Source organism: Leuciscus leuciscus, assembly GCF_965113295.1.
Source record: "Leuciscus leuciscus genome assembly, contig: HAP1_SCAFFOLD_711, whole genome shotgun sequence".
Classification (NCBI taxonomy): domain Eukaryota; kingdom Metazoa; phylum Chordata; class Actinopteri; order Cypriniformes; family Leuciscidae; genus Leuciscus; species Leuciscus leuciscus.
The window spans coordinates 887-24,914 of record NW_028118029.1 but is presented as its reverse complement, the minus strand read 5'-3'; the positions used below and the strand labels follow the sequence as shown (position 1 = coordinate 24,914).

The window sequence follows — 24,028 nt, the reverse complement described above, 5'->3', positions numbered from 1 at the left end:
CGATCAATGAGTTCCAAAAAGAAATACAAAACCTGTCCTAATTGAAAGAAAACAAATTGACAAAAAGATTGAATCCAATATTTGGTGATAATAGAGCATAACAAGAGATTTAAAAGCAATTTTTCTATAGGCTGGTCATTTTGGACCGGGAACACCACAAGTTTAACAAGGTGGGAAAAAATCCCCGAAAAGTATAAAAAATTATCCCCAATTTTTGAGAAGTAGTCATACCCTGTGTGAGCAAAGTCAGTAAGTTTTAATTCAATGTGATAACATTATCTAACATTTTTGGGGAAAAGAATATCCTCTCCAGGTCAAAATGACTCACACGACATAAGGGCTAAAGCGTTTATAAATATATATATATATATATATACACTGCCAAACTCCAGGTGGCAATACATTTGTGAAATATCCTTTACATTATGCTTGACAGATGTCATAAATTTGAATTCTAGGGTGTTTTAGGTTGGTTACAATATACATAACATGAATACCTATCAAGAGGATCATTAATATGCACAGAGAGACAATAATCCATTACAAATATACAGTAGTTGAGTTTTCCAGACGAGAGAAGGAAACACCTTTAGTCCTTGCATCCCTAAAAACTATTTTTGTCCCTGTCAACTTGATGCATTCATTTTCTTCAACATTCATTTGATTGCAAGTAATTATTATGTGGCATTTTAGCTATTATGCAAACCTTAAATATTTGACTCTGTAAGAGTAACAAAACATGGCTTTCTTCTTTTTCTCTCTTTTGCAGTAAAACATGTATTCATCACAAAGCGGCCTGTCACATTAGAGGACCTGTTTAGGCAAAGATGACACAACTTATGTAATTGTATCTGGATGAAAAAAAAACAAGGACAAAACACTCCACCAACCAAGGAGACTGAACATTTCGACTGAAAAATGCAGAAGTGACATCCGTTGCGGGAGGAAGCTGCAACATTTAAAGAGACAGCATTCAAGAGCCATTGGAATCAGCCTATCATCCTCTTTGGAATACAGGAAGGGTCATGACCCAGTTGCCATGCGCATCACCACGGTGACCAGCCTTCCTAGTCCCTCCCCCCTCCTCCTCTTATTGGTTCATCTGCTGTTGCGGCTCATCCTCCCAGGCCAAGACGCAGTCGGAGCCGCCTCCACCTGTCCCACGCCGTGCAGTTGTTCTAATCAAGCCAGTCGAGTGATCTGTACAAGACGAAACTTAGAAGAGGTGCCAGACAGTATATCCAACAACACACGATACCTCAACTTACAGGAGAACTCGATACAGGTAAATACTGACCACAGCATTCTTTTCCCATTAGGCTTTGGGAAAGGATGTTTATGTGTTTGTTTGTTTCTTAGCTTTATTGAGTATCAGTTTCACTAATGTAGCTTGAACACTGAGTTGTGTTTACACTAATGGCTCAGCCATGCTCAAATATTGAGGTTTCAGTGTGAAGTCAGGCATTAAGATGACCTACTTTGAGTGTGAAGGTTTAGATTTATTCTCAAGATAACCGCAAATTTACGGCTAACCCTGGCACTGAAAGTGTTAACCAAAAAACAAGCCTATTAAAAATGAGGAACAATAATGCTTTTCATCAAGCCTCCATTTAAGCATAAAAATTCTGATTTGGTTTGTTGTGTCCTCGAGCCCCACTTGAAATGATTAAAAATCTAAAAATGTTTTAACACCTGAAGGCATCCTAGATTCTTTGGCTTCTTTTTCTTCCATAGCATTTTACCACAAGAGTGCAGCTCTGACAGTTTCCACCCTCCTCTTCAACACCCCCAACCCAGTGTGTTTAACACCCTCCTCCCCTCCCCTGCTCTATATACAGAGGGGATTGTGGCAGTAGGCCAGGAGGAAGCTTCTCGCTGCCCAAGAAAAGCAGTTCTGGCTACATCAGATGCACAGAGACAAATGGTGTCAGAACCCATAGTGTTTATGATGTGTGAATATTCTCTAGTCTTTTCATTACGTTTTAGCAAATGCTAATAAGACTGTTGATATTCTGTTATGACTGTTGTTTACTCTTTAGTTAAGTAATTTTTGCTTCACCATTACTAAGATTTACAGTTGCAGGCCATTCTGTTGGGTTTTGAAGGAATAGTTCACCAAAACATGAACATTCTGCCATTGTCACTCTCATGTCACTTATAAACTGTATGCTTTTTTCTGTGGAAAAGGGGAGTTGTTTTTTTTAGGAAACCTCATGCAGTGATTTGTCTTACAGTTCATAATTACCATTTCTGTTAGGCCGTGTGTCCACAAAAGCATTTTTTTCCCCATGGCTAGCGCATTTTTCCAATTGTTTTCAATGGGAGCGCCGCTTTTTTAAAACGGCAGCAGCGTGAAAAGGCGCTGAGTGTCTATTTCATGCTAAGTGCTAAGCGCTCTGCGATTTTTACCGGTCGCCAAGAGAAGAATCTTCAACTTTGGGTATAACGCAGTGCTCATCTCTGTCACTTTTTACCCAGCCGTCCAATTACTGTGGAAGGGGTGTTGGGGGGGATGTAGGGGACAAATTCCACACTGACCAGCCACCACATCCTGCTTGTACAACTATGACAAACAACAACAAGAAGCACATCTCTTCATCCAAAACTAGTGCCAGAGCAAGAACGTTACATTGTGTTGACATCTTTATATTCAGAAACAAACTATCTGCGAAATCAGATACTAGTAACTGTTCCGCGGATAATTCACATATAGCGTCTCAAACTGAAAAAAATGCTTTGCCACCAAAGCGTTCTAACTGTGCGTTCACCCCGCCGCCGACGAGAGCGTCAAAGTGGCCGGAAGTCATTCATTTTTAATGAGAGCCAGTGTGGTGAACAAATGAGTCCCACTGAAGAGATGATTCCGAGCTTAGGACCCAAGCAATCCGATTGGTTCAAAGCACGTTTTATGGGTAATCGCTTTAGTGCCTGGTTACAAATCATACAAAATCACTTTATTATAGAGGACGTTTGTACTATGTTATAACGAGTCATTAATGTATTTTAACTTATATGTTTCATATACTAGTTTTTAACCGAAGCTATAGATTGTGAAATTAAACATTTCTCGGTGTTAGTGTGGTTTTTAAATAATAAATAAACAACATATTTGAGCTTCAAACAACTACATTCTCGACTGAGAAACTCTTAAAACTACATTTCGTGACACAATAACAGTAGTATTTTTTTTATTTCGCGGTCTTTCTCCTCTGCTACTGGCGCAACTTGAGATTTTAAATATTAGCTATAGAATATATACAATTTACATATACAATATACAATTTAATTTAATCTTACCTTGCATATAGCAGCGGGATTTAGCATTCTACATAAAGCTACCACATAATAACACTAAAACAGTTCACGTTAGCTACGAGTTGTCGTGAGAACAGATTTAGATTTAGGCATACTAATGGAGTCCTAAGCTCGGACTCATCTCTTCAATAGGACTCATTTGTTCACCACACCGGCAGCGAGCTCCGGCGAGGGCGGCGCGGCGCGGAGAGTTGAAGTCAGGTCAACTTTATGGTAATAAGCTGTGACGCGGTTCGGCGGCAACCAATCAGAATGTAGAAGTCCTCCGCCTGAGAGGATTCCAGAGAACGCAATCCTGTAAAAATTGGTTCCGACCATATTAGTTCCCAAGCAAAATGGAGGAGAGAAGTTAATTATTTCTGTTGCAGGTTTCCCATTGTTGTATGACTTGTAAGCCGCACAACACTATTTATACTTTATAGGCAACATTTTCGCGATAGAATGCTTGTTTTTCAGCGGGAATGCAATTAATTTGCTCAAAACAACACCAATTTTGACCAATTGCATTAACCAGGAAAGTTATTGTAATGTAAACTGCACACAAATCAATGTTAATGTTAAAGCTGCCGTCGGCAACATTTTTTTGATCATATTCAGTGTAATCGACACTATAATCCGACAGAACAACATAAATAAGGTGGTTTTAGAAAAAAACCCGAGCTTCTAACTCCACCTGGAGCGTGTTATTTGTTTTGCAAAAATCCAGCGCTCCCGCTTCATCAGGTCCAATCAGCGCAGGGGGGTGTGAGATCTGACTGTCAATCACAGGTTGTGCACACGCCACAGATCCCCCCTCACTCGCGCACGTTAATATCACATGCACACGCCACGCCTGAAGTTCGCCTGGAGATTGCATGAAGCGTGATGGCGGAGAGAAAATCTACTAACAAGCTTCCAATTCCTCGGTTATTGCCATCTATGGATAGATTAGCCAGGGCAGCCTACCTCCGAGTCCATGGTGTTGATCGATGCTGAAGAGACGGACGCGTTCACAGAAAATCAGGTACACACGCACAGTGACGCACCGACGAGCACGACCTCGATGGGAGGGTGCTCGCTGGTAGTGGGGAGGGGCATGAGAGTTGTAAACATTCAAAATTTTGGCTAATCGACCCAATCTGCCAGACTTGCCGACGGCAGCTTTAATTAAAGACCAAGTCTAGTAAACATCCTATAAACTGCATGTTGAAATCAGACTCGCAGTTGACCATGAACACAAAAGCCACACCACACAAATGGAATTTGTTTATTTTGTTAGCAAAGTAACTATAATTGTTAAGTTCTTTCCATAGGTCATTTTCTTACGTTAACATTTAAAAGATTTCATGAGGTTAACTTATACCCTATGTGTGGCCAGTCTGCACAAATACTGATCAACATGCTTATTTTCTTTGCGGCCTCTTTAAATAAAGTTTAAAAAAAGATCACGCCTCCGATCTACGTCAGAGCATCAGAGCGTCCCCGAATCTTTTTCCGGCGTCGTTTGCAGGGCGGCGAGAGCGAATTTTGCCGCTCTCGCCGGCGTGAACGTACAGTTAAGCACACACAGCAAGCATTTTCAGAAGAGCGCTGGCGTTTTCAGTTGGCAAAAAACCCCCGCTTTGGTAGACACTCGGGCTTAGGATCCAGAACAACCTACTATAAGCATATTCCATGCAACTCATGTGCTGTTTTCCAAGTCTTCTAAAGCCATTTGATAACTGTGCGTGAGAAGAAAAGACTAAAAGTTTTCACAAATTATTCATAATCTTCGTCTCTGAAACGGTGCAACAACATGTCAGAACTGAACAAGTTTCAAATGCCAGTTCAAATGTGTCAAATTACATTTGAGTGCTGCAGCAAAGGAAGATAAATTGTATTCTGTTCCTTGCACATAGCTGTCATATGGCTTAATTTTAAAGATGCATTTATGTTGGTTTTTTTGGTCCTTTCTAGGGATGGAAAAAGTGGCCACTATGAACTGAAAAAAACAGCTTGAAGATTTTTCAAAAATTACCTTTTCTTTTTCATGGATTAAAAATAACAGCATACGGTTTTGGAACAACATGAGGTTGAATAAACAATGACAATTTTTATTTTTGGGTGAACTATCCCTTTAATCTGTTTTTCTTCAAACATTAAGAGTGAATGATAACAACTTGCAAAATATTTTATCTTTAAAGCACAACAGTCTGTAATGAATGTACTTTTTTAAACTTTGTCTATGACTTTATATTTTCAAAAATGTTCATCCTTCACAGGAACCAATTGATCACACATAACTCTAATCCTAAACTTGTACCTGTAATTTTCTCACTTAGGTGATAAAATCAGACACATTCAAACATTTGCGGCACCTGGAGATCCTCCAGCTCTCCAAGAACCAGATTCGTCAAATAGAGGTGGGTGCTTTCAATGGCCTCCCAAACCTCAACACTCTGGAACTGTTCGACAACCGCCTCACTCTGGTGCCATCGCAAGCCTTTGAGTACCTCAGCAAGCTGCGAGAACTGTGGTTACGAAACAATCCAATCGAGACCTTACCAGGCTATGCCTTTCATCGCGTCCCCTCGCTGCGACGTCTTGACCTAGGCGAACTCAAAAAGCTGGATTATATATCTGACGCAGCCTTTGTTGGACTTATCAACCTGCGCTACCTGAACTTGGGTATGTGTGGTCTGAAGGACATCCCTAACTTAACTCCCCTGGTGCGACTGGAGGAGCTAGAGTTGTCTGGGAACCGTCTGGAAATCATCAGACCCGGATCCTTCCAAGGCCTGGAATCTTTACGCAAACTATGGCTCATGCATTCTCAGATGTCGGTCATCGAGCGCAATGCTTTCGATGATCTCAAGAACCTAGAGGAGCTCAACCTATCCCACAATTCCCTACACTCTTTGCCCCATGACCTTTTCACACCCTTGCAGAAGCTTGAGCGAGTTCATCTCAATCACAACCCTTGGGTGTGCAACTGTGACGTGCTGTGGCTAAGCTGGTGGCTGAAAGAAACCGTGCCGAGCAACACAACCTGCTGTGCACGGTGCCATGCGCCACCCTACCTAAAGGGAAAGTACATTGGAGAGCTGGACCAGAGCCATTTCACCTGCTATGCCCCCGTCATTGTGGAGCCGCCCACTGACCTCAATGTGACAGAGGGCATGGCTGCTGAGCTCAAGTGTCGCACCGGTACCTCCATGACTTCTGTGAACTGGATCACACCGAATGGCACCCTAATGACCCATGGCTCCTATCGGGTCAGGATTTCCGTGCTGCATGATGGCACACTGAATTTCACCAATGTAACTCTGCGCGACACTGGCCAATACACCTGCATGGTGACCAACTCAGCTGGGAACACTACGGCAACTGCTGTCCTGAATGTGACCGCAGCAGACGTTAGCGTCAACTACACCTACTTCACCACGGTCACTGTAGAAACTGTGGAGAGTACGGGGGATGAAGAATCTGCATTGCGTGCCATCAACGAGACCATTATCCACATTCCTGGGACGACACCTTCTGGGCACCTCTGGGATAAAGTTGTCCCCACTACTGCCTCTTCTCTCTCAATCCTTGGCTCATCGTCTTCTCCCCGAGCAACCAAACCCACTTTCACAGTCCCCATTTCTGAGCCCAGCTACCCCTCTGGACTAGACGATGTCATGAAGACCACCAAAATCATCATTGGTTGCTTTGTGGCCATTACCTTCATGGCCGCTGTCATGCTGGTGGTGTTCTACAAGCTGCGGAAGCAGCACCAGTTGCACAAACACCACGGGCCGACACGAGCCATCGAGATTATTAACGTCGAAGATGAGATCGGAGCGGGAGCGGGCATCCGTGGCAGCGGCATTTCAGGAGGATCCACAGTACTGCAAGCAGGGTCCGGCGGACAGAGCTTGCGACTGCACCACCCTGAAATCGTCAACCTCCCAAACCTTGCACGAGCAGAGCATCTCAACCATTACTACAAGGCCCATCACTTCAACAATAACATGATGGGTCTGGGCCTTGGTGGAGGCTCGGGCGGAGGCCTAAACAATAACAACAACCCTTCGCCCTGCTCCCAGGCCCAGAATATCCCCATCTCTTGCACGCAGGTGCCAGTCTCTGCAGGTAGTACATCATGCTCCATGCCTTCTTCAATGCCTCTGCCGACCCTTGGCATCCACGGGTCACTGAAAGGCCTGATGAGTAAAGGGCAGAACCCACAGATCGAGCCGTTACTATTCAAGAGCGGCTCCAAGGAGAATGTCCAAGAAACCCAGATCTGAAGTTGAGAAAGAGAGGAGGGGAGAAAGGGAGAAAGGTAAATGTACAGATAAGAAATGGAGAAAGAGTATCAGGGAGACAGAAACAGATGAAAGGTATTGGCTGTTCAACCCCTATGGGTATGTTCTCAGGAGTAATGAGAAAGGCAGTCCCAGCATTGTATGAAATATAGCCTACACAAGAATACAAGATACAGTTGTGAAATCACTACAAAGTAAATACGCTGGCAAAGAGTGGGGGAATTTCTAGAAGGAAGAAGGCAACCACACCGCAGTTTAAAATCACAGTCTTTGCCATACTATGATCTGCACGTATCAAGGGGATCATCAGACATCAGCAAACAAAACCACACTTGCCAATACAATATAAATCCATACGTTTTTGTATAATGCAAGAATGATAATTATGTGCCAAACTTGCACCAATCTGTGCCAAAGCAAAATCTTTGCACATCAGCATGTGTACAGACACATTTCAGAAGATGAAAAGATCTGTGCGTATACTTTACACCATCATATACAGATCTCCATCAATAAAGCAGGATGCTACAAAAATCAAAACCATACGCACCATTAGGTAGGAAATGTATATAGAAATACATGAACAACCTTAAGTATTTATGGACACTGACTGAGAACGAAAGATCATGTGTGTAAATGGTTTAGAGAACCGTAAAGCTCAGATGACAAAAATGGATCATTAAAATTTTGTTGAGGTTCGTGGTCCTATGAAGGAAAGATGGATTAGTAGACCAGCACTGTGTTGAGGGCCTGTTTCTTGATGATGATGGACTCAGTTTCTCCCCTTTCTCAAAGGCTGTCACAGTTAAGGGGAAGAGATGAAAAACAAACAAGAACCTAAAGCGCAAAAAGACAATGAAAGATATACAAATTTTAAGAGAATATATAAACTATGAAAGTATACATGATATATAAATATATTTTCATTCAGAGAAATAAATTATGAAGAATCTTTACATTTTTCTGACTGAAGCCACGGCTTTTGAAGAATTAGCAGCTGCTGTTGTAGCGCTTTGTCACTGATAATTCCTTTCTCTGCATAAAAACAAAAATGCGTCTTAAACTGGTATACCCTCGTGGGACTTAAGGGCATCGTGAGGAGACAGAGGGACAGGGATGGATATTCTGGAGATTGTGTTTGATTTCAGATACTTTGGCTTTGTTTTAAGTCTTAAAAGGTTTCTCTTTCCTGTTCTATCAGGGTTATTGAGAAGAGGTCATTTTAATTCACATTATAACTACTGTTTGATTCCGCAGGCCTTTGAGATCTAAATTGGGTCGATATCAGTTATCACCATTATCAACAAAATTATAAGACAATAATGATGATACTATGTAATGCAATGAAACAAAATACTGTAAAAGTTTATCTACATGCTGCTATACTGAGAAAAGGCGTTTTTTTGTGGGACATTTTAGCGAACCCCGATTTGAAAACTGAATAAAAAGAGGCTCCTGTTGACATTACATTACTACTACTATCATCATTATTGAGAAACATCAAGTGTCAAAAGCATAGCAGATTTGTTTGGTTTCATTGTTTTTACCTAGAGGTGATGTTTGTGTAAAAAGTGGTTGTCGCCACAGCTGATAATCCCCTCAGTTAAGCTGGAATAGCAGTGGACCTACTGACAATGACAACGATTTGCTTGAAGCACCACAAAGCCACAACAACAAATCCAAACAAGGAAATGGATGGGCCTTAAAATGGCCCCCTCAATGGCCTGTCCCCTTTGTTTTGTACAAGACAAAAACTTTACCAGGACCCTGCTTTTTTTGCCAATGTGATTGAAGGAGATTCAGAACAGAACACAAACTCTGGTGAATACTGCAGGGGTAAATGGATTATTTCAAACACTGTGTCCAGACATGTGGACGGCACTACTGTTTGAGCAGAAAGCCAACGGAGGATAGCTTTTGAAAGGTAAGAGAAAACCCACTCAGTGAACGAGATTGGAGTTTGGAAAGCTTTTTTTTAATGAAAAAGGACAAATAAATGACAACTATAGAAACTTATAGAGCTCTTTTAAAACAAAACTACTATGATAATAAGTGTCTTTCATTATTTGTTTTTATCTAGTTTCATTTCATTTTGTTTTTTTCTTTTTCAAAATCAAGTGTTATCTTAATTGTAATATTGTTATTGTTATTATAATTAGCTAATATTACATTTGTTATAATTATGAAAAATGTTCTGTTAGCAAAAGTCACTTCGAAATTTAAAAAAAATTATATATATATACACACACATATATGTATATGTATATATATATATATATATATATATATATATGGCACACAAAATGGCAACTGAAATTGTGAAACTTGGTGGCATTGATTTGTTCTATGTTTGTGTCTTTTCTTTTTCCCATGTATTTGAGGTACCACTGTATGTAACCCTTGGAGCTTATATACAGTTTGGAGATAGTTCTCCCGAGATGCAGACAGAATGTGATTTGCTGGTGGTAGCGTTCTTCTCTGCAGAGAAAGAAATGAGAGAGAGAGAGAGAGACTGAGTTTCTAATACACGCTTGTTCTCAGAATGTCACCCATTATCAGTGCCGAGAAGTGCGACTGTGCCATGTCAACACCCTGTTGCCACGGCAACACGCCTTCGCACTAATGTGCCAAACACTGTCAGAGCCAGGGTGCCATCTTTGTGGGTCCCCGTGCCTGTGTTTGTCAAACCTTGTTAGCCTACAACACGTACAAATATCCACACGCGAGCACACCACTGTGTCAATTGTCATCCGACATATTGGCGCACCCATACTCTGGCACAGTGTCCCAACTGGTTCCTATGGTGAGGTTTCCCTGGCAACTGTTGCTGCTGCGACGGTCCCTATCACCGCGTTCAGGTCTCAGATGCAAATGCGAGGACAGAGGCAGTATAGGACGCCATTTACGAGGACATAACAGTGTTCTTAAATTGGAAATTAGCATATTTGCAGCACACTGCATATCAATAAACCTCCTTACCATTGACATTCATGAACCTTGAGTAGCAGTCATCAAGATGCCCATATCTAACACGCCCTTGATCTTCCATAGGCACATCATCCCCTACTCTTGAAATTATCATATTCTCCCTCTCATACCGACGATATGCATATGTTCATTTGCTTCTTGGGTGAATTACGTACACATCTGTCTGCGTGTGTGTGTGTGCATGTGAATGTACCAGACACAGTAATCGTATTACATTTGTGCTTAAGGCATATGCTTTCTTTCCAAAGCAACTTACAAGAAAGTATTGCCAAGCAGATTGGTAGTGGGACAGGGCAGAGACTGTTATAACATATCACATATCTCATGATCTCCACCTAGCCTGCAACCTCAGATATCTCTCGCTTCCTGAAGTCTTTATGAAGCATGCGAATGCTGTGACAAAGGTAGGAAGACAGGAGCCCTCTCTCTCCCTCGTAGCACTGCGGTATCTGAGTCACAGGGCCCAAAACACACACACTCGTACACATCAAGCCGACGAATCTCAGCTCTCTCATAAACACGCTTGGCAGAGAAATACCCTGCTCACCAGCTGGTTCAGGACTTATGCAAAGTGCACCAGAGAATGTGGTGTTGCGGGTTTTGGCTTAACCATGTGTCTGTGTGTGAGTGTATGTATGACAACTTTGGAAATGGCCCTTTCAGCTTTTGTAAGCTTATTTGAAGACATCCAAGTATTTCGATCATTGTTTTTCATTGATGTAATTTTCTTTGCCCTCTGTGTGTGTGTGAGAGAGAGAGCGAGTTTGCGATGTGTGTTTTACAGTAAAAGACTTATTGACAACATTGTTCTTGTTGTCATTGCAGTGTGTTTGAGCGTGCACGTGGTGAGCTTGTGGATGCATGTTTGTGACATCTGTGTTTTTTTGCATTAAGAGACGGCGAGAGTCAGACATCCATTTTCAAATCCCCGCTTTAAATCACTTTAGCATATTTTCCAATGCTTCAGGCTTGTGTATGATCTTCTGAATGATGCTCTTAGCCAGAATGGATAAAAACATCAGTTGTGGATTTTCTTTCTTTTTTCCCCTCCTAAATACCCCAATCGAGAAGTCAGGGGCCAGTCGTGCCAATTTCCTACCGGTTGAAACGGTGGGAGGTACTTCCCTAGTAGTGGCCGTGATACATAATTCAGAAATTCAGACGTGTGGCGATGGTCCCCGTTTTTTTGTGTTAAAGCTGCAGTCACGCTCAGGCTTTGACAGACAAATCTAGGACAACTTTTGCTTGTGGGGGGGGGGTAAATATCTTATTCCAGCTTTTACTTAAAAGGTTTGTATTTGGTCATTTGCACTTTGATCCTGTATTCATCAGCAGAAGATCTATAGCATTGGTCTCTGAGATGTGACAGTCTGAGCCACTAAACCAAGTAGAACACACAAACTAGCTTCTACTCACTTGAGAGTGCATCGCTAGAATATCAATTACATTTAAGTTAAAAATCATACTTCAGCCCTGCTGGTGGTGGAAGCTGTAGTGATGGTCCGTTTCTAAAGCAGCTGCGAGGGATGCAGTCATTCTTCATGTATTGCACTGCTTCATTGTAATTGTCAGGGCTAGACAGAACAGACAAATCTTTCATGGCAGGGTGTGGATGTAGCTTGTGTTCCTAACAAATACAATTTTTACCACAGTTCCACAGCCCGTCACGGCGCTCTGACACCGATGCTCCCAATTGTGAGGCTGGCTTAAAAAAAAACTAAAAAACATTGTGCAATGAAAAACTCAATCACACTTTTTTGCTTGTCAGGAAAATGGAATATTTAGATTTCTTTTATAGTTCAAGACTTTTTAGAAAATATATTAGTATGTTGTAAAAAGTTTATTTTTCTTACCCAACTAGCAAGTTATATATATATATATATATATAGTACCGTATATAATTTATTTCTGTAATGCAGAGCTGAATTTTCATCATGAAAATTTTTTTATATTATTTTAAATTATTATTAAATAATTATATTATTTATAAAATAATAATTGTAATATTTGAAAGTATATTAAAGTAAAAAAAAACATTATTTTAAATTTTAATAATATTTCACAATATTACTGTTTTTTTTCTGTATTTTTGATCAAATAAGTGCCGGCTTGATAAGCATAAGAGACTTCGTTCAAAAACATTAAAAATAGTAACGAAGAAGACCTTAGATGCAAGAAGTCTGTCTGACATTTATCTTTTAAATTAGCATTTTTTTCAGGCTCATATGTTTAGGTTTTGTAATTTCACTGAAAATGTTATTAGTCAGTTATTGAGATGCCATATTTAAAAAAAAAATTCACTGATAAGAGTAAAATTAAAAACCTAAACATGCTCATTTAAAATAAAATTATCAGACGGACTTAGAGTTTTTTTTTTGTCTAGTCTTCATACACAATAGGCTACTGTTCAAAAGTTTGGGGTCAATATTATTTTAAAAAAGAGAAGAAATTAATACTTTGAATTAGCAAGGATGCATCAAATTGACAGTAAATACATTTATATTGTAACAATATATTTCAAATAAATGAACTTTCTATTCATAAACGAATCCTGAAAAAAAGCATTATGGTTTCGACAAAAAAGCAGCACAACATGATAATAAGAAATGTTTCTTATTGATTTCTGAAGGATCAAGTGACTGAAGACTGGAGTAATGATGCTGAAAATTCAGCTTTGTCATCGCAGGAATAATATATCTAAATCTTGAAAATAAACATGCATTTTTAACTTGATCGTCTTTTTATGGCCTACATTGACAGACTTCATATTGAATTCTGTGTTATTATTGTGATTACTATTATTTGCTGGTCAGTGCACACAAAACTATAGTCTGCTTTAATGTCGAGGGTGAAAGAGAGAGAGAGAGAGAGAGAGAGAGAGAGAGAGAACCAGTGTTGTTCAACCCTGAAAACTTATTTAGCCCCTGAGATTGAGTGTGCGTGACAGATTTGGAATTGAGCATTATAGCTGCTTGAGTGTGTGTGTGTGTGTGTGTGTGTGTGTGTGTGTGTGTGTGTGTGTGTGTGTGTGTGTGTGTGTGTGTGTGTGTGTGTGTGTGGCAAAAATCACACATGATTTATCGTGTTAGGGAGCGTGTGTATGGTTTGTTTGAACGTGCCTCGTTTGCCATTGTAGATGTTGTGTGGGTTCCTTGATACCCATCTATGTGCGCTTGTGTGTGTTTGAGGGGTTTTATGAAGAGAATGAGATCAGTTGTTCACGGCATCTCTTTGCGTCATCACACTGGTCTGTACAAGAGCCCGCAGCAGCTTGTCAAACACTGATTGCCGCTGAGCACACACAAAACACCAATGCAAGACTGTATCCTAGACCCTCACCTTAGTCAATAAAGAGTGCTTTTACCCGCCTCCTCCCTCGAACACACACATGTGCCTACAGACAGAGATAATTAGCCTACATGTGACACCTCACACTCGGAAACAGCATTATGTCTTCTGTGGGATTTCACCCAGTTTGTGCCTTAATGTAATCCTCCATGGTACAAGCTTCTCAAATGTCACTGTCATTTTTGATTGGATGCCACTTGACTGGCTGGTAAATGCACATGGGCCAGACATGTTGTATGTATACTGTGCTTCTACATGTCTGCAGTAATATCTGTCCTAGGTTCGGTTTAAGAGACTGACGGTTGTAGCTTGACTTGCCTGCTTTGAACTTTGAAGGATGTCACTCGGTTTTGTGATGGTGGTCGTGTGGCTGATTATCATCCTGTTTTGTGTGTGTGTGTGTGTGTGTGTGTGTGTGTGTGTGTGTGTGTGTGTGTGTGTGTGTGTGTGTGTGTGTGTGTGTGTGTGTGTGTGTGTGTGTGTGTGTGTGTGTGTGTGTGTGTGTGTGTGTGTGTGTGTGTGTGTGTGTGTGTGTGTGTGTGTTTCCTGGAAACATCAGAAAGACAAGTTTTGAGATATTGACTACTTTAAAACAAATAGCTAGGTTTCGCAAAGGCTGTGTGAAGATAAAGTTAAAGTTGAGTGTGTTTGCTAATGGGAATGAATTACATTGCTAAATTCAGTTCACATAGATTATTTCATAGGACAAATCCCTTACAATATTGCTTTTTCAATCCTGTGTTTACTCCCACAATGCTCTATGGTTTAGAGACACTGTGATGTGTTCTGCTCCTCTGGTTTAGAAAGTCTTGCAACTTTTGACTGCAAAATATCACTTTCTTTATCAGTGTTTTTTGTTGTTTTCACTTTAGAAGCAAGGTTGCTTAAAACATGGGGTTTTGATGGCAAGGACCATCAAATACGACCGCTTTCCTAAAAGGAAAAATAAATAAATGTATTTACTGTCTGAGAAAAATATTAAGTGTGATATTATAAAGACATCAAAATTAAATAAATAGCTTTTATATTCTCATTTTACTAAAGTAAATTGTTAAAAAAATATTATCTGGAAAACTGCTGTTAATAAATGAAATGAAAAATCTGAATGAAATAATCTGTAATCTTTAAAAATATATATTTCATTATTTCTGACTAGTCTTTGCAACAGAATCAGAATCAAATAGTGTTACGATCTTGAATGTAAAAATAATAACATGGATATTTATGTTAAACATATTTCATTATTTCATATTCAGTGCATGGACCCCAGTTTAAACTCCCTTGCATAAAATATTAAGATTTGTGTTCAAAGAATTTACATGAATAACGTTTTTTTCTGTTTTTAGGCATAAATATAACAAATGAGGTTTAGGTTTAAACAAACAAAAAAATGCCAATGGGGTAAGAAAAATAAACTTTAATTAATTCAAGGTATATTCTCTTAAAAATCTTGATACCTTAAGCAATTTTGCTGCTGAAGTAGCAAAATCCTCTTGTTTTTCATTATAAATATCTAAACACCCTTACAACAAGACAAAAACACTAGATTATTTTGCAGTGTAGGGTTGTGTAAATGAGTGACAGCGTCTTGAATGAGTCGGCGCTGTTAAAACCGCTGAAGCAGCATCTTGGTTCCTCTCTGAGGATAAACTCTCAGTTGAGTTTCAGACCGTGCCTTTTGCTGCTCTTCAGCCTCCAACACAGTTACTGTTTATGGTTTTTGGGCATCGTAATGGCTGTGTGATGTTTTGTTTGAATGAAGTTGGAAAGTGAGGGTGAATAATATTAGAGAGGCAGTCCACTGGAAAAACGTTGAAGTGGACAGTGTCCAGCCAGCCTGTGAAGGAGCAATGAGCTGTGACCCCATCACCTTATGATGAACCTGCTCATGCTGTTAAAGCTGCAAGAGAACCTGGTCTGGGTTCTCGGGGTCAGAGCGCTCGTGCTTTCTGAGACTGAGTGAACTGAAGGATCTGAATGTAACCCAGTTACAGTGTAGCGCGGCGGAACGCAGAACAAGCTTTGCAGAAGAGGCGAAACAAAAGTGTGCCATTATCTCAGCACATTAAATCTCACACACACACACTGATTTTGGTGCAATAACTTTAAAAGGCACAGAGCGGCATAACAGTAAACATTTATCAATATGAAATAAAGCTTAACTAGAATTATTGATTTCACTTTAAACTTCTCCCCCCTTTTGTCAGCTTTCAAGCTTTTGATTTATGTTCACGGAGCAGTCATTTTTGTTAAACAATTTCCTTTCTATCCTTCCCCAGTGGGGTTTTCCCAAAACCCAGAACACTGAAGATGATTAGACAACATTCGTGTTCTTGCCCAGAGATTGTTATACTTTGGATGTCAGGAACCCTCAAATATGAAGATCTCTTTCATAAAATATAAAGGCAGCTATTCATTTTAACCCATTTTTATTGTGTGAGAAAACTGAGACAACAACATTTAAATGTTTCCAACAATAAATATTTGCTATTTCCCGAGATTGCACGAGACTTCATTATACGCTATAGAAGTATTTGGGCTACAAACTAGTGTGTTTATGATTACGATAATAAATTAAAATAACATGTTAACAAATACCAGTTTGCAATATCAAGCTGCGTAACGGACTGTTTTTGTACAGATAAAAACCATGAGAAAAAAAAAATATTACACCCAATGCTAATTGACTTTTAAAAGTTTTGAACTTGTGAGCTCTTTCACCGAGGTCAAAAATCATTCCACTGGAACTAGGGCTAAAATCAAGGTTGAAGTTATAAACTCGCACTTATTTGCTAATTCTGCTGATAAATCTATGACAAAGAACAAGATCAGGAGAGAAAATAGAGGGAGCGATGAGATGAGGCTGGCTGTCATAGGACGTTCTGACATGTCTTGTCACTAGTCATCATGTCTTATTTGAGCGTTTGTGCGTGTAGGCATGTCTGCGCCAATGACTTTGTGAACTAAGTAAGAAAGGTGTTCGTACATCTACCAAACAATGAGTGTGTGGGCATATAGGAGTCTGCGTTTGTATGACGTGTGTGAATGTGTGTATACTGTATGTTGTAGGTGTCTGCGTGAACATTCTGTGTGTTTGCTCAATGACAGCCAGCATGTGGACGTCCATCCGTCTGCCAGATTGAGTCATGTGTGTCTCGGTGCAAGCGTTTGTCTATGGGACATTGCTATCCTTGTATGTCAAGCGTCGCTGTGGGCTGTGATGACCTCACTGTTATAACCTGCAGGAATGAGAGGCGCACAGCTGAAATCACTACGCTCTCTCCTTTTCTCACCCTCTTCCTCCTTCCCTACATCTATATCTCCTGACATGCGGAGAACACATCAGACCTTTTTTGTTCTGAGTCACTGACTTACAGAGAAAGAAAATAAGAGTAAAAGGAGACGTTCATTCAGACCCTTAAAGGGATAATTTACCCAGAAATGTAAGTTCTGTCATCAGTTATTTAACCTCAGGTTGTTCCAAACCAGTATGACTTTCTTTCTTCTGCTGAACACAAAAGGTGAATTTTCGAGACATTCTTTTGAATTGAATGAAACTGAGGCTGTAAAGGGGGCTGTAAAGCTTCCAAAAAGATGCAAAAGCACAATAAAAGTGGTCCATTTGACTCATGCGCTGCAATCCAAGTCTTCTGAAACCATATGATACAGTAGTTGTGTGTGACGAGCAGTTTGAAATTTAAGTTGCTATTCACCGATAATGTTCCTCCAGTGAGCCGTTAACCGTTACGACCGGGTCATCAAGTCAGTGAGCTGAGCTAAAGCACCGAAACAGTCTGAACCATTGAGAAAGAAAAGAACTGAATCAGTCTGAATCATTCCGCGTGGTTATGTGAACTGGAGCAAATAATTCATTGAAAAGATCTTGCACATGAATGATTCAAATTGAATAATGTTTTAAATTTCAGTCAATTTCTAACACAAAGCTTCAGAAGATGAAATATACCACGAGAGTCATAAGGACCACTGTGCTTTTTCACATTTTGGAGCTCGAATCCTGATTCACTTGTGAAAATATGGCCAGAAAATTCGTAAAAAATTCCACTTTTGGGAATCAATTCATATTGGTTTGGGACGTCAGTGTGAGTAAATATATAACGTTATTTAACGATCGCTTAATTCCTTTGCCGTTTTACCTTAGTTTCCCAGATTCATCTCTTGTTTCTTTCTCTCTCTCTCACTCTTTCTCCCATCAGCCTCTCGTTTATCCTTTCTTCCTGTAGGACCAGAAATTCACGACTGTCTGGTGTCTAACACACAAACAGACAGACGTGCTGTAACCACAGTCCTCTCTTGAGAGATTGGGGAGAAAAAACAGAAACACAACAGAGAAGCAAACTGATGCCTCAGATATTTCCTTCCCTCTGTTCAATTAAACATTCCCCCCATCTGCCACCTTGGGTTGTTTGAGTCCCTCTGAAATATTGAAGGTAGTTGTTAATGTGATTGTTTCTCCTGACTCTGTTTGAACCTGTTAGATAAATCGCTCTGGAATGTGTATTATTAACATCTGAAATGTGTCATGTGTGCGTGTGTGTGTGCGCGCGTGTGTGTGTGTGTGTGTGTGTGTGTGTGTGTGTGTGTGTGTGTGTGGAGGAGGGCAGATTCGTTCTGCTGTAATGGTTCTGTGCCAAATCTTTTTCAGACCATTCAATCTCTGTTCATGTGCCATACTGATAAATTTATGGAATAAAAGATGTTCTTTTTGCACAAAATGAGTATTGAACTGTGGGTGGTTATTTTGGATGTTTTTCGTGTCAAAAACAGGATCAAACAACCAACGGATGCAAAATGGGAGATGTGAGAACATCGGTGTGTGTTTTCTATGTCTACTTGTATGAATTTAGACATACATTTTCAAGTCGACATGAAACGACATTCGCAGCCAATTAGAATTTTGCAAATGTACATATTTTTCTCAGTGAAATATGATATACAGTGAGAAAAGATAGGGGAGTATTTGATTTTATCCACTGGGATTTGACTGGATTGTGAAAAGGGGAGGGGCTTAGAAATAAGTCAAGTCATTAGCCAAAGTCATCAGCCAAAAAAAAAGTTATAGAAGTGCTGGAGCAAGTAATTTCATTTTTATAAAAGAATATAAATACTTTTCCCCCCTAATGTAACAACATGCACTGATGTAACACGCACAATAAGACCATTAAGACATGCAGTTAATAGTTCATTTTGATGTCATGTTGACATTTAACATCTGACTCAGTGATTTGTGTGAGTTTATGGGTGTGTCTTAAAATGGATTCGGTGTATGTGCGTTTAGCAGCCATTATGTCAATGTGTTACTGCTGCTTTGACACTAGAGCTGTGACTTGCTAGCTGCAGGGTGTTTAGGTTGACCCCGATGGCTGACCTCCGCCTGCGCTGTGCGGGTGAGTGTGTGTGTGTGTGTGTGTGTGTCTCTGGGCTGATGTTTAGCCTGCAGTCTACACGCCTCCTGTGCTGGCTGAGGGTTAGCTATGGGGTCAGCATCTGAATACAACTGACTCAGGGTTACAATTATTGGCTAACCTAAGGGTGTGCATGCTAGTCTGTATATGAGGGTGACATTGTGATTGTGTTCCTTCATGTCCATTTGCGTTTTGCAAATTAGATACAAAAACAGGGGACAGGCAGAACGTTCAAGAGAAGCTCTGTGCTCTGCATGCTTCTGCGTAAAAGGTTTCGGCTGACGTTTTATTCCACCCCAGTGAAGGAGTGTTCTCAATGCATGAATAAAAGTATGCATATGTTTATGAGTATCTGTGTCTTTATGAAGGGATAGCAACACACACAGATGAATAAGGTCAACTCAAACTTAATAAAAAAAATATATATATTAATCAGTATTTTTGTCTTATTTTCCAGAATTTTTTTTTTTAAACTGCCTTAAAACAAGATGTGGTTACATAAAATAAGGAGGCTTAACTTCTCAGAGAATAATACCTTTTTTCTTATCACATTTGCACAAAAAAAAAAAAATATATATATATATGCTTAAGAATGAAAAAACAATAACTTAATTATATGTAATTATACAATTTATTTATTGCATTTTTTTCATTTATAAATGTATTAATAAATATATGTAATTTTACTTTATTAAATTTATCTTGTTTTAAGCAATTAAATATATATTTTACTGCTATTTTTTCACCCCATATATAATATTATGGTAATTTCACAAATTTTTGGACAGGGTTTCTTTAAAGTATCTTGAATCATGATTTTCCATGAAAATTACACTTGAATATGCTAATAGTATCATGGTACAATGTATTCTTGTACTCCCAAAATAATTTTTGTATAGGTGGTTTCAAATATAATTTTTAATTCGACCATACAAGCTGCAATTTGATCCAAAACAGATGTACGGATCTTAAAATCACAAAGTTCTTGTTACGGGGTTGGTCGTCGGAGATCAGCTGAAGGCAGCCTATAGTGTGTGAGCGTGCCCTTCACAATGCTGATGTGACACACCTCACCCAGGGTGCCCGATCCACACTCGCACTGAATAAATTATGTAAGCAGCTTAACAATCCTCATTCTCACCTCATGGCACACATACATACGTGCGCTAGTGTTAACACAGCCTCGGCTGGGCTCCATCTTCACACCTCATCTGAACACGCAGAATGCTTCTAATGCGCGCAAATGACACAGCACTGCATCCCTGAACCCTGGATCATTGCTAATATCCCACCAAACTATGTTTGAAACGGTCAAGGTCTGGTCATATCAACAAAATTCCAGTCAAAACCAAAACATTCAAACAGTCATGGAGTATCAGTTCAGAGATGCTTTCGTTTTTTATTCACATTTAGTTCGCTCCATCTTTGGTGTTGTGAAATTATGTCTCTCTTTGCCAGTCTTTAATTTTCCTTTTGAATTCAATCCTGTCACACTGTGCTTTTTGAAGGGTTTGTGTTTTGTATTGACCCTGTTTCCACCCTTGAACTACATCCTACATCTGTTGAGCTCTATTATTCATAGATGTTCCAGATGTTCTCTGTAGTGTTGAGGTTAAAGGAAGAGTTCAAACAAAACAAAAATTCACCCCGAGATCATTCAAAAATCCCTTTCTCAGACCATAAAAGATATCAGGCAACATGTTTGCCCTGCTCTTATACTGTAATGAAATGATTCATGTGCTATATTCCAAATCTTTTGAAGTCATACAATATATCTTATGCATGGATAAGCAACTTCATTTGTGCAAATTTGGTCACAATCCGTTATGCGACACACAAAAAATAATGACTTTTAACATTCGCATTTAAAAAATACACTGCCGTTCAAAGTTTGGGATCAGTAAGATTTTTATTTTAACAAGTCTTTTCTGCTCACCCAGGCTGCATTTATTTTGTCCAAAATAAATTTTTTTAAATATAAAAATTTTAGACAACTTTTCTATTTGCATATATTTTAAAGTGTAAGTCATTCAGTGATGCAAAGCTGAATTTTCAGCATCATTACTCCAATCTTCAGTGTCACATGATCCTTCAGAAAGCATTCTAATTTGATGATTTGCTGCTCAAGTAACATTATTGATTATCAGTGTTGAAAACAGTCGTGTACAATTTTTTTCAGGATTCTAAGATGAATAGAATGTTCAAAAGAACAGCATTGATCTGAAATATTTTTGCAGCATTTTAAATGTCTTTACTGTAACTTTTGATCACTTTAATGCATCCTTGTTGAATAAAAGTATTGACTTCTTTCAAAGAAAAAAAAAAATATTACTGACCCCAAACTTTTGAATGGTATGTATAATGTTACAAAATGTTTCTTTTTCAGATAAAGGCTGTTTGTTTGAACTTTCTTTTCATCGAATTACCTGGGAAATTGTTTTTACACAACTGTTTTTAACATTGATAATAATCAGAAATGTTTCTTGAGCAGTAAATCATCATATTAGAATGATTTCTGAAGGATCATGTGACACTGAAGACTGGAGTAATGATGCTGAAAATTCAGCTTTGCGTCACAGTAATAAATTACATTTTAAAATATATTCAAACAGAAAACAATTATATTAAATTGTAATAATATTGCACAATATTACTGTTTTTTATTTTTTTATTATTATTAAATAAATGCAGCCTTGGTGAGAAAAAGAGACTTCTTTCAAAAACATTAAAACAAATCTTACCAATCCCAAACTTTTGAACAGCAGTGTTTATATTCTGTACCTTTTCAAAGTTAGGTCACATGTCTTATGAACCACCGTTGCCTTTCATGTTGCCTTTTTTTGTCATTTTTGGAGCTTGACAACCCCTGGTTCACTTTTAGTATGGAAAAGAACAGACTAAAACTCTCCTTTTTTATTCCATGGAAGAAAAAAAGTCATACATTCTTGGAACTAGATACGTTTTTGGGTGAACTATCCCTTTAAGAAGACTCCTAGTCATAAACTCAGTATTACAGTCTTGAGCTGAGTATAATTTTCACTCTGTGAGCCTTAAAACCTGTCTATCTTTCGCAGCCCAAGTTATAAGAAATGAATGCAGCCGTACCGTAGGTCAATACGGGTCTTTGATCTCTGTGCTGACTTAAGCTCCATCCCTTCCATATGCCGTCCCCCCAAACAACCCCTCGTCTCTCCCAATCCGCTCTGCACTAATACAGTTGTAAAGGGTAACCTTGGAGACGAGGGCTAATCATCCATCCCATAACTATCCTCTCAATCTCCCCCCAGCACCCCCTGGCCCACATTTCCCTTCCTCTAAAATGACAGTACAGTATGTGTGTCTTTCAGTATATTCTGTAATTTTCCAATGATCCTGTCCTCTCTTTCTGGTGTGTCATCATCTCTTTCCCCCTCTCTCCTCTTTGTTTGTCCTGTAGAAGGACGTTTGTTTTCCTGTGGGGAAGAGGAAAATCGACGCTGAAAGATGAGTTATTGATTGCAAAGCAGGGGTGCATGAGTGAGTGAGTGAAGGAAAGAAAGACAGGATGAGTGAGTACAATGACACATCAACAACATAACAACAATCTAACTTCAGATGCACCATATTGCTCAAATCCATGCTTATACTCTAATGAAATATTATTAATAGTGCCTTTCAGCACTAATGTTAACATAAAAAGCATCCTGTGACTATGTTGCCAACGGCTTGACTAAAAATACTAGCAGAATATGTGTGAGACAGCTTAATTTACAGGTCTTTCGGTTCACACCTCTGTCAGATAAAAGATCATTTGAGGCGATGAGAAGATACAGCTGATCCTGCTTCAATATCTGATTTTAATATGTATCTTTTTTTTCTTTTTTTTTTGGAAAAACAATAACAACCCTTTCTTTCTTCCAAATTATCTGGATTTAGGGTCGAAAAAAGAATTAAAAATACTCCACTGCAGAAAAGACAGAACATCAGGTTACATCACAAATGTCACCACGGTCACTGTTGCTATCGGAGATATGCTGTTTCCATGGCACTGAGGGGCTTGAGGATCTGTGTGCTCAGAGTTCAAAATCATTTTTCCGGGTATAGGCGTACAGAAATGCAGGGCGCGCATCAAAAACATTCTGTTCTTACCAACTCCATATACAGTACATGTGTTAAACCATCCCAGATTGTCGAAGGCGGTGTTATGTCGTAATCATGTGCGTGTTTACACATGTTTACACACGTTCTCACGTACGAGATCAGTTCTGTTCACATTTAAGATAGCGGCGCGTTGTGGACATAGCCGTCTTCTGTACAGATTGGCTGGGAATTAATTCAAGAAACATGAACAACAAATGCACCTACAAATGGAGCCTTCATGCTCTGCTTTAATGGACTGCAGTCTTTAAAGAATAATTCAGACAAAAATTACAATTCTGTCATTACTTACTCACCCTTATGTCGTTCTAATACACAATACAAGAAAAATAAAGGTTCCCTTTTGGTGAAAAGTTCTTAACCATTTTTTTATAGTGCAATTTTAAAAAATATATATTATGTAATATATTTTCTCTCCATGTTTCTTGACATCCCTAATCTTAATCATTATTGTTCTTATTATTAACAAGCTAAATTGCTAACGACTCCATTTGTGTTCCACGGGAAAAAAAGAATTCCAAAAATCGATGAATACTTATTTATAGT

The 24,028-nt window shown here is 39.2% G+C and overlaps 1 protein-coding gene across 1 annotated transcript; it reads left to right on the top strand.

Annotated features, from left to right (window-relative positions):
* Positions 1-343: 343 nt before the first annotated feature.
* On the top strand, positions 344-14,378 carry LOC309491910 (leucine-rich repeat-containing protein 4B-like). Its single transcript, XM_082190930.1, has 2 exons — positions 344-1,285; positions 5,616-14,378. The coding sequence occupies exons 1-2, from the start codon at positions 1,040-1,042 to the stop codon at positions 7,566-7,568; spliced, it is 2,199 nt and encodes a 732-aa protein (XP_082047056.1). The 5' UTR covers positions 344-1,039; the 3' UTR covers positions 7,569-14,378.
* Positions 14,379-24,028: the final 9,650 nt, after the last annotated feature.